The sequence below is a fragment of the Chanodichthys erythropterus genome, chromosome 22, assembly GCF_024489055.1.
Source record: "Chanodichthys erythropterus isolate Z2021 chromosome 22, ASM2448905v1, whole genome shotgun sequence".
NCBI classification, from domain to species: Eukaryota; Metazoa; Chordata; class Actinopteri; order Cypriniformes; family Xenocyprididae; genus Chanodichthys; species Chanodichthys erythropterus.
Window position 1 is genome coordinate 32,916,808 of NC_090242.1, and position 11,653 is coordinate 32,928,460.

At 34.0% G+C, this 11,653-nt stretch overlaps 1 protein-coding gene across 2 annotated transcripts; it reads right to left on the minus strand.

The window, feature by feature from the left end:
- Positions 1 to 465: 465 nt before the first annotated feature.
- On the minus strand, positions 466 to 8,082 carry tor1 (torsin family 1). 2 transcript variants are annotated; one of them, XM_067376333.1, is made up of 5 exons: positions 7,682 to 8,082; positions 6,025 to 6,290; positions 5,744 to 5,919; positions 3,856 to 3,983; positions 466 to 3,044 (listed from the first exon to the last, which is right to left on the minus strand). In XM_067376333.1, the coding sequence occupies exons 1-5, from the start codon at positions 7,866 to 7,868 to the stop codon at positions 2,800 to 2,802; spliced, it is 1,002 nt and encodes a 333-aa protein (XP_067232434.1). In that variant the 5' UTR covers positions 7,869 to 8,082; the 3' UTR covers positions 466 to 2,799. The 2 variants fall into 2 exon arrangements, with proteins under 2 accessions (XP_067232434.1, XP_067232433.1); XM_067376332.1 differs by lacking the exon at positions 7,682 to 8,082 and adding an exon at positions 7,162 to 7,672.
- Between the last annotated feature and the right edge of the window lie 3,571 nt (positions 8,083 to 11,653).

Sequence of the window (11,653 nt, forward strand, 5' to 3'; positions counted from 1 at the left end):
AGTTTCTGCATTCTGTGTTAAGAGAGCAGACATTTAATTTTGTTATATTTTATTATGGTGGTACCATGAGACTGATGTAATCAGACAGTAACAGCTGTATTCATGTGGATTCCTGGAGCACTTCTTACCTGCCATTTACATCATTCACATGCCATAAACATATTAAGAAGTGAAGTAATCATTTACAGACCTGTGGCATTTAAGAGAGGGGGAGGGAGAGAAATGCGTTCTTAAAGGGATAGTTCACCCAAAAATGTATGAGTTTCTTTGTTCTTTTGAACACAAAGAAGATATTTTCAAGAATGCTGGCAATCAAACAGTTGACGGTACCATTGACTTCCATAGTAGGGAAAAAAATACTAGAGTCATTGGCTACAATCTTTAAAATATTTTCTTGTGTGTTCAACAGATGTTGTCCACTTATACAGATTTGGAACAACATGAGGGTGAGTAAATGATGACAGAATTTTCATTTTAGGTGAACTAACACTTTAAGGCCTTGTGCATGTGTGAGTTTTGACAGTTAAAGGTACAATATGTTTTTTTTTTTTTTACCGCTAGAGGTGGCTTATTCAAAACAAAGGTGGAAATCCTGCTGGATTTAGAGATAATTGTGCAAAATCAAGGTGCCATCGAACTAATCATCTCTAAATCCAGCGGAATTGAAATATTACACCATGATCACACAGATCAGCAGAGTTTGGTGGAGATGCACGAAACGAGTCATTCACACCCTGAATGGAAGTATGTTGATGTTTAGACCTGTCACTGCAAAGTTTGGTGGTTGTAGCTTGAAAGCTCAGTTACATTGAGAAGACGTTCAGAACGATTAGTTTAAATAGTATGTTGGCCTTCTCAAACCAACATAATTAGGGTTAATTGTACAAATATCAGAGAATTTTGAAATTGTGATTTTCATAAATACATTTTTATAGCTTTGATCTCTAAGTATTTTATTAGCTAGAATTTGTAGTGTAAATGTAGGATATGTTTGAGTTTTTTTTTTTTTTTTGCATTTTTCATGTGCAGGCGATGTTATCAAAATGATCCCCGTTCATGGATCCGCAAAAAGATTAAAAATGCTGTATTATGTCAGGGACGTCACAGTTTCCGTCACCATTTTCACAAATTCCCGTTTTTGTAGTTTACATGGAGACAATAACTGTATGGTTTTCAAAAACGTACACTCTGGGTACACAACAATTATGTAGCTAAAACTGATTTTTTTTTTTTCTTTCTACATATGACAACATTATCGGAGATGACAACAGTTGTTTTCAAAAACTTGCACTATGAAACCCATTTTCAGGCCACCAAAATGCTGTTGTCGTGTAAATGAACGGCCAAAACGAATAAAAAAGCTTTCCGTTTTTAGTTGAACATTGTGTCGTAAACATCCCCGTTTAAATATGGCCTTCTGTGGAAACCCTGTTAATTTCACATATCGGAATTTTGAAATTGTGATTTTTATAAATACATTTTTATAGCTTTGATCTGCTCTAATTACTTTATTGGCAGGAATTTGTAGTGAAAATATAGGGTACGTTTAAGTATTTTCTTTTGCATTTTTTGCGTACAGACAACAACGTTATCAAAACGATCCCCGTTCACACAATCAGGGACGTCACCGACACCATCTTCATAAATTTGCGTTTCTGTTGTTTACACGAATACAATAACTGTATAGTTTTCAAAAACGTACACTTTGAAACCTGTTTTCAAATGTTTACGTTTCCAGGCCCCCAAAACGCTGCTGTCTGTAAATGAACGGCCAAAAATCATCAACTTTTCCGTTTTTAGTTGAAAATGGTGTTGCGTAAACTAGAGTCTAGTTTTCTGGCGACGTTGTGACTGTCTGTGACTGTGTAATGATGTTCTTGCTCATGGACCACTGAGAGGCTCAATAAAAAAAATAATTGAAATTAACTTGCCAACATGCACAAAAATAAAATTCTCAAGACCAATCGAGTAAGTTTGGGTCATAAAGCTTTATCAAAATCAATATGTAGATTGAATCTTTCAAGTATTTTTCCCATTTTATCTTGGTGCATCTCAAAAATAAGTTTCATAGTGAAATTATGTTCAAACCAGATCAAATAATGACCAGTGCCTATAATAGATAAAATAATAACTGTATTCTTGTAAAATAAAAAGGCACTGTGATTTACTCAACAAAACCTTCAATCAGAACCAATGGCATTAGAGACTTTGTGACATTGCATGTTAAAATCGACAACACAGATCTGAATCCTGACAATGACAAATTGGAAAAGCAAATGATCATTAAGTTTCAAATGCCAAAATGAGATTTGGGTTAAGCTACAAATATCTCCTAGCTAACAATCGTCTTCATCCCAAACATTCCAACCCATTGTTTATATTATAAAATGGCATTAATAAACGTGTGTGATATTTCAAGATAAAGGCATTTTTTTTTCTCTCATGATAACAATTAATACAGATCAACACATAAAATCGCCGACAGCCAGTGTTTTCTTTTTTTGTAGCTCCACAATGTGCAAAGTCTTTTAAAAAAGTTCTTCTGCTACTTCATTTCAACAGAAACGCCCTTGAAAACAAGGACTTAAAGCAGCTGCTCCGACAACAATAAAAGTCCATTAGTGTATAAAACACTTGTGACTGAATAAAAAACATCCCTCTTTAGAGAGAGCATGACATCATGTAATGTCAATTCTGCTCCAGTTCTTTCTATTGCAGAAGAACAGAAGGGATTTCTGTGAAAAAAGCACACAGACGATAACCAGTTTGCTGTTTTTGAGTCTGTTTGTTCCCTCTCGTTCAAACATAGAAGTCCAGTCTGCTGGGGATGACCTTGCAGCCCTGCATGGAGAAGACGCGCTCCTCTTTAGGGAAGTAGTTCAGTTCGCTGGCCATCGTTTCAACCACTTTTTTATCCGGGGCGTGACCCTTGGTGACCATCTCGGCCAAACCGCACTGAATGATGTGCTTGTACTCCAGAGGAAGGAACGGCACGAAGAAATCCACCAGGTTCTTATCGATTAAACTAGTGTGCCAGAAACCACCTGCAGATGGAGAGAGGAAAACAAATGTTTATAAAATCCCCATTATGCTATTTTAAAGGTTCCTAATATTGTTTTGGAGTCTCCTACAGTAGATTTACATGCATTCAAGGTCAAAAAACACTTGAATTTTCTCATAATACACACTGTAGCATCAGCTCTTTTCTCAAAGAGTCTGAAAATGGTTTGTTCAAATATTCAATCTCTCTAAACCCCTCCTTTCTGAGAACCTACTCTGCTGCTCTGATTGGTCACAAGACCCAGTATGTTGTGATTGGTTTACCACTTACAGCGCATGTTGGAAACAAAACTACAATTAGCATATCTGAATCTCAGCTCTTTTTTCCTGTATCAATCTCATCCTTTAGAAGTGCATCAAAGTGGATTCACAGCGCTGAAAACAGCGTCTTCTCAACATAAAATACATGTAAAAAACTCTTCCTGTCTCAAGCACAACTGTAGTGTTTGTGGGCAGGGCAAAGTAAACGCTGTTCGCTGGTAGCCAATGAAGAACATAGCTGGGAATTATGCAAATGTATTACATTGTTATGTAGATTTGAAACAGGAAGTGAGAATGGAATTTCTGGTGACTCACTTCAGCTGTTCTGAATCTATTCTTTCTTTTAGGAGACAATAACTTTACAGTATTCCAAAAAAAGCATAATTAAAGAAAAATTAGATCTTCATTACATTGGAAACCGTAAAACTACAGTGAAACTAATTAACAAAATGACTGTTTAATGCAAATGATCCATAACGAATTTCTGCTCCATATTTTAGCAGATGTGAAAAAGATAAGAGGCATGTGACGTACTGTTTTTGTTGTTGAAGACGGACAGTGACAGTGCCGTCTCTAGATCCTTCAGCTGGATCTCCTCTCGTTCTCTACCGTCCTTCCAGAAATCCAGAGCCACCTGAACGATGTTCTCACCGCCGGCATTACTATAAAAACAGAAACAACTGGGTATAAAAGGGTCGTGTGATTCAAAAAAGAGGCCTTTATGCCATTTCAGAGCAAATACATACAAGTCAAAAGTTTGGAATAATTGCTTTTTTAAATGTCTCTTCTATTCACCAATCCTGCTTTTATTTGATCAGAAATACTTGAAAATATTATTACAATTTGAAACGACTGTTTCTATTTAAATTTATTGTATAAAATGTCATTTTATTCCTGTGATCAAAGCTGAATTTTCAGCATCATTACTCCAGTCTTCAGTGTCACATGATCCTTCAGAAATCATTCTAATATGATGATGTGCTCAATTATTATTGGTGCTCATTATTAATAATGGTTGAAAAGTTTTTCTGCTTAAAACTATTAGAGAACAGATCTTATAACTGTAATAATATTATTTTTACTGCATTTTTGATCAAATAATTTGATCAAAAATGCTGTAAAAATAATATTATTACAGTTATATATATATATATATATAAACATAATATATTTTTTTGTCCGTTTAGTGGGATTGATGGGCGGTACAATGATGAATAGTGACCAATTGCATTAAAGAATTAGTTCACTTCAGAATTAAACTTTCCTGATAATTTACTCACCCTCATGTCATCCAAGATGTTCATGTCTTTCTTTCTTTCTTCATTTGAAAAGAAATGAAGGTTTTTGAGGGGAAAATTCCAGGATTGTTCTCCATATAGTGGACTTCACTGGGGTTCAACAGGTTGAAGGTCCAAATGTCAGTTTCAGTGCAGCTTCAAAGAGCTCTACATGATCCCAGACGAGGAATAAGAGTCTGATCTAGAGAAACCATCAGTCATTTTCTACAAAAATAAATAAAAATTATATTCTTTTTAACCACAAATGCTCATCTTGCACTGCGCCACGCATTATGTAATCATGTTGGAAAGGTCTCGCATGACATAGGCGGAAGTACCTTAAAACATCTAATTTCCTCCTCCAACTTCAAAATCATACAATATCATTGTTTTACCTTTCTTTGTAAAGGGCATTTAGTCTGTGCATGTTCGCTTTTTAAACACTGGATTGGTATTTCCACCTACATCACATGTGACCTTTCCAACGTGATTAGTAGGGCTGGGTAAACAATATCGATTTCTCGATTTTAATCGATTCTCATTTTTACGAACCGCTATTGATTCTTAAATCCCAAGTATCGATTAGTCTAGTCCGTTTTCAGTTGATAAATGAGCAGAATATGTAGCACATCCCATCCAATAAATCGCAATAATCTTTGTGCTTTGTTACTTTTGATAAGAAGAAAAGTCTCAGATTTAAAATGACGTTCATCTTATTATGAGATTCAAAAAATAATACAGTTTTGGCGCTGTTTAATGTGACGTGACAGATCGCCGAAGCCAGGCCTAATGATTATGCAATGCGTGACGCATCTCAGAGCAGTGCAAGATGAGCATTTGTGGTTAAAAAGTATGGTTTCACTAGATAAGACTCGTATTCCTCGTCTGGGATCATGTAGAGCTCTTTGAAGCTGCACTGAAACTGACATTTAGACATTGAACCCCAGTGAAGTCCACTATATGGAGAAAAATCCTGGAATGTTTTCCTCAAAAACCTTCATTTCTTTTCGACTGAAGAAAGAAAGAAAGACATGAACATGTTGGATGATACGGGAGTGAGTAAATTATCATTCAGAAGTGAACTAATCTTTCAATTACAGATTTGCAGATTTAAATTTTCTATGTTTAAGTACGCAAACACTGACCTGAGGAAAATGAAGATGGCCTGTCTGTACGACACTCCGTTCAGATTGTCATAGAAGTCCAGGTAAGGTTTTATACTGTCGATCAGCCCCGGATGCATTTTATCCATTTCATCAAAGATGAACATGGAACGTGGGCAGTTGGAAACATTCCCCCTCACCCATTCCTGTAACTGGGACTAAACAATCGCAAACATACAATTTGTACAGATATGCCATTTTGTTGGTGAAGTAAACACATAATATAATTTCAATGCATTTGCATATATAAACAAACACATTACCTTATATGTGTCGATGTGAATCTCGTGAGGAAAGTGTGCCGTTGCTGTAAACAGATGAACAAAACTGCTCGACATTCCTTTCGCGTACAGATTTTCAGCTATGAGCTGGCTTACGAAGTTCTTCCCAGTCCCGGTCCAGCCGTGGAGGGACAGAACCAGCGGTTTCTTTGGGTTTTCATTTTTCATGAAGCCCGTGACGGCTTTCAGGATGACCTGAGCAGCAACGTGCTGACCGTACAGCTTGGTGTCGAGGTCATACTTCAGACCTGAGGGCGAGAGGACAGATTCACAGTCACCTATAGCAAGCCGTTTTGACTTTTATTCATTCTCAGGATATAAATATGTGATATCAACAATTCAGTTTTTGATATCAGGAATTACATTTCCATTAGTAACAATGGCAAATCTTGATAGCAACAATTCAATTTTCACTAGTTAAAACTAGAATTCTTGATATCTGTAGGCCTAATTGTTTTTTCACCATAGGCTGCCATTCAAATTCAATTGTTGATATCAAGAATTGATTTCTTACTAAATTCCAATTTCACATATCAGAAATGCAATTCTTACTAGTAAAAATTATAATTTTATAATCATATATAATTGCTAGTGTTACTAGTGCAAAATAACTATTCTTGATATCAACAATTGAATTGCTACAAGTAACAATGATCATTTTTGATATTAATAATTCAATTGTCACTAGTGATATTAAGTTTCTGATATCATGCATATGATTGTTACTAGTAAGAAAGCCATTTTAGATATCTAAAATTATACTGATATCAAAAATACATTTTCAGATATCAAAAATGAACATTTTTACTAGTGAAAATTGAATTGTTGGTTTCAAGAATTTAATTGTTATCAAAATGGCTTGCCATAGTCACCATATGCTTCATATATGACATCTGCAACATGCATCACGTTTCTTTGTTTACAATGATAATTTAAAAATAAACAGAGTTTAGCTGCAATATTTCAAAAACAATAATTATTATTAGTATTTAAAAAAAAACAACATTATAATAGAATCATAATAAACGGGATAAGTGGCTTTTTGGTGCTTTTACGAGACACAATGAACTAAACCATGATCAAATCAAACCATAATACACATTTTGATCACATTTTCACCTGTTGCATTAAAGTTGACCCAGTTCTCATGACAGGTTTCATACACATAGCGATAGAGTTTTCTGCCCAGATAAGCAGCTCCTGTCCCGACCAGCAGTGAGGTGGACACGGGCTCGACGGCCTCCACGATCAGCCCTGAGATCAGGATGCAGTGCAATAAGGTTGTCCACGCGCGATGCGGCCGAGCTTTCATTTTACTACATTAATCATCGATGCTTTTAATTGGAAACGGGGAAAAAACAAAACGAAGGCTCCAACTCACTCACAGCCCGCACTTCCTACTTGGGGAAAAGTGACGCCGATTGAGTGCGACGAATCGCGCATGCGCGCAGCGTCCGGTTCGATAATACACATTATGCGTGTTCTGGCTGCTTATTTGTATTGCATTCAAGCGCAGGGAATTGATTAATGTAAATAAAAATAAATGTGGATTTAATTCATTTTAATATAATGTGGGTTTATAGGTTACCATATGAACAGCATACGCACTAGCAGTGAAGACAAAGCTTCCCGTACACACCTGTTTTATTGTAAGAGATCCACTCCGGTCTGCAGCACTCGTGAAAGTAATAGAGCACGTTCTGATAACTGGCCAGAAACCCGGTGAGAGCCGCGGCCATCCCGACCGCGATGCTGGTGCTGATCGGCTCTATCGCCGCCGTGATCGAGACAAATCCAGCGAACACCAGCCAACATGTCAACCGCATTCTGCAGTGTGACACTGGAGAGGAGCAGTCGATCTAAATCTACAGCAGATCGATATCGTCCTAATGCGTTTAGTAAATAATGTGAGCAACTTCCGTGTCAATAGCCAAAGCATCCGCTGAGATCGAGCTCGCGCTGGAGGAGTTCCACACTGTGGCGTCACTGTATCCAGATGAAGGCTGATTATGATACAAAAATGTTTGAAATATAAGAAAGCTAATATTTGTATTTGCACATCTGTATTTTGGTTGCGCTATATTTTACATTATTTTTTATTATTAATAAGCTAAAACGATCCCTGGAGTGTAATATATATATATATATAAGTTTTGTCTGTTCACCAAAATTGCATTTATTTAATACAGTAAAAACAGTAATATTGCGAAAAATTATTACAATTTAAAATAACTGTTTTCTGTTTGAATATATTTTGCAAAGTAATTTATTCTCGTGTTGTCAAAGTTGAATTTTCAGCATCGTTACTCCAGTCTTTAGTGTCACATGATCCTTCAGAAATCATTCTAATATGCTGATTAGTTCCTCAAGAAATATTTGTTATTGTTATCAATGTTGAAAACAGTTGTGTACTTTTTTTTTTTCAGGATTCCTTGATGAATAGAAAGTTCAAAAGAACAGCATTTATCTGAAATACAAAGCTTCTGTAGCATTATACACTACCGTTCAAAAGTTTGGGGTCAGTAAGAATTTTTATTTTTTGAAAAGAAATTAAAGAAATGAATATTTTTATTCAGCAAGGATGCATTAAATCAATCAAAAGTGTCAGTAAAGACATTTATAATGTTACAAAAGATTAGATTTCAGATAAACACTGTTCTTTTGAACTTTCTATTCATCAAATAATCCTGAAAAAAAATATTGTACACAAATATTTTGTACAATTGTACAGCAAATTGACATATTAGAGTGATTTCTGGAGGATCATGTGACACTGAAGACTGGAGTAATGATGCAGACAATTCAGCTTTGATCACAGGAATAAATTACATTTTAAAATATATTAAAATAGAAAACAGTCATTTTAAATTGTAATAATATTTCACAATATTACTCTTTTTACTGTATTTTTAATTAAGTAAATTCACCCTTGGTGAGCAGACGAAACTTCTTTTAAAAACATTAAAAATCTTACCGATCCCAAACTTTTGAGCGGTAGTGTGTATATATATATATATACACACACACTACCAGTCAAAAGTTTGCAAACATTACTATTTTTAATGAAGTCTCTTCTGCTCATTAAGGCTGCATTTATTTCATAATAAATACAGAAAAAACAGTAATATTGTGAAATATTATTACAATTTAAAATGATGGTTTTCTATTTTAATATACTTTAAAATATAATTTATTCCTGTGATCAAAGCTGAATGTTCAGCATCATTACTCCAGTCTTCAGTGTCACATGATTCTTCAGAAATCATTCTAATATGATACTTTTAGTAATACTACATTTACTTTTACTATGATACTAATTCTGACACTTTTTCAGGATTCATTGATGAATAAAAAGTTTAAAAATATCAGCATTTATTTAAAATAGAAATCTTTTGTAACAATACACTACCGTTCAAAAGTTTGGGGTCAGTAATTCTTTTTTTCTTTTTTTTTTTGAAATAAATTAATACTTTTATTCAGCACGGATGTGTTAAATTGATAAAAAGTGATAGTAAAGATTTTTTTATATATATAATAAAAAATTATTAAGCAGCACAACTGTTTCCAACATTCCAACAATAACTGAATATCAAATCATCATATAAGAATGATTTCTGAAGGATCATGTGACACTGAAGACTGGAGTAATGATGCTGAAAATTCAGCTTTGATCACAGGATTAAATTATATTTTAAAGTATATTAAAATAGAAAACCATAATTTTAAATTGTAATAATATTTCACAATTTTACTGTTTTTTCTGAATTTATTATGAAATAAATGGATCCTTAATGAGCATTAGAAAAACATTAGAAATAGTAATGTTTCCAAACTTTTGACCAGTAGTATATATATGTCGCAAATTAATAAGCAGAAGTTTGCAAATGCCTATTCCATACTATCCCCAAGAAGAAAAAAACAAAACAAGATTTCTTAAATATTATGACAAAAAATAGATTATTTAAAGAAAATCCATATATTTAGAAGCTTTTATAGTGTATCAGTGTCTTTGTATGTTGTTGTATTAATACAATTGTAGTGTCTGTGTTCATGTCATTTCGCAACTTTGTTTGGTTATATTTTATAGTTTTTAGATTTTTATTTTTTATTTATTTAAAAATAAACAAACAAACAAAAACGGTTTGGGCATTTATATCATGTTTGGTGCATAAGAAGCATATTACAATGTTATATTTTATCATTACATCATGTCAAATTAAGATTATTATATTATTATATACATATTTTGTATTACAGAAACACCAAAGGTATACAAAATATCCACAATTTTTGTTAAAAACTAGTAGTTTCAAAGATTTAAAAGGCATGTATTCGGCATAAATAATCACCATTATTTGTGCGGTCCTTTCTTTAATGCCATATAAGAGATTAAATTGACATCTATACTGAAAATATATCACCAGACAGCAACTGGATTTCATCAAAGGCTGCACAATCATACAGAAGACAGGAACACCCAAAGGGGGACTGGAACCCTGAAGGCCGAGACAGATTCAATTATGTCTAAAAATAAAGATATTTTTGATGCTAACCAGTGTTGACACCTGTCACTCAAACACCTGTTACTCTGACTGATACTGGAGTCTGACAGATACAGCTGTGTTTAGCAGATGTGCCAAAATATCAATATCCTTCAGAATTTAACTGAGAGTCCCGGATAATATTTGATATCTTATATTTTGATAGGAACCAAATCATGACCTCTTTATTTTAATGTATGAATAAATGAAAAGCTGTTCTAGAAATTCATATTCAACACATTATAACCTCTTAAATGAAGTACTATTTATGCTCAGGAAACATTTAAAGGGTTATTTCACCCAAAAATGAAAATTTTGTCATTACTCGCCCTCATGTCGTTCCACACCCGTAAGACCTTCGTTAATCTTCGGAACGCAAATTGAGATATTTTTGTTGAAATCCGATGGCTCAGTGAGGCCTGCATAGCCAGCATTGACATTAATGTACTAAAAACATATTTAAATCTTTTTTTCATATTTAAATCTTTTTTTACTAGTACAGTGGTTCAATATTAATATTATAAAGCACCGAGAATATTTTTGGTGTGCCAAAATAACGACTTATTTAGTGATGGCCGATTTCAAAACACTGCTTCAGGAAGCTTTGGAGTTGAATCATTATGAATCAGTGTGTCGAATCAGCTGTTCGGAGCGCCAAAGTCACGTGATTTCAGCAGTTTGCTGGTTTGACACGCAATCCGAATCATGATTCGACACAAAAGATTCATAACGCTCCGAAGCTTCCTGCATTAGTGTTTTGAAATCGGCCATCACTAAATAAGTCGTTATTTATTTTTTATTTTTTTGGTGCACCAAAAATATTCTCGTCGCTTTATAATATTAATATTGAACCACTGTACTAGTAAAAAAAGATTTAAATATGAAAAAAAGATTTAAATATTTTTTTAGTACATTAATTGATCTTGAGAGAGGAAATGTCATTAGACCTCACTGAGACATCGGATTACAACAAAAATATATTAATTTGTGTTCTGAAGATGAACAAAGGTTTTAACGACATGAGGGTGAGTAATAAATGACATTATTTTCATTTTTGGGTGAACTAACCC

Bases quoted from the DNA above. Each gene is read 5' to 3' on its own strand.
- tor1 (XM_067376332.1), bottom strand. From the start codon at position 7,354: ATGAAAGCTCGGCCGCATCGCGCGTGGACAACCTTATTGCACTGCATC. The intron at 5,920-6,024 runs GTAATGTGTTTG...GCGATTGTTTAG, and splicing joins TTCACATCGACACATATAAG to TCCCAGTTACAGGAATGGGT. The intron at 3,045-3,855 runs GTACGTCACATG...CTCCATCTGCAG, and splicing joins CGTCTTCAACAACAAAAACA to GTGGTTTCTGGCACACTAGT.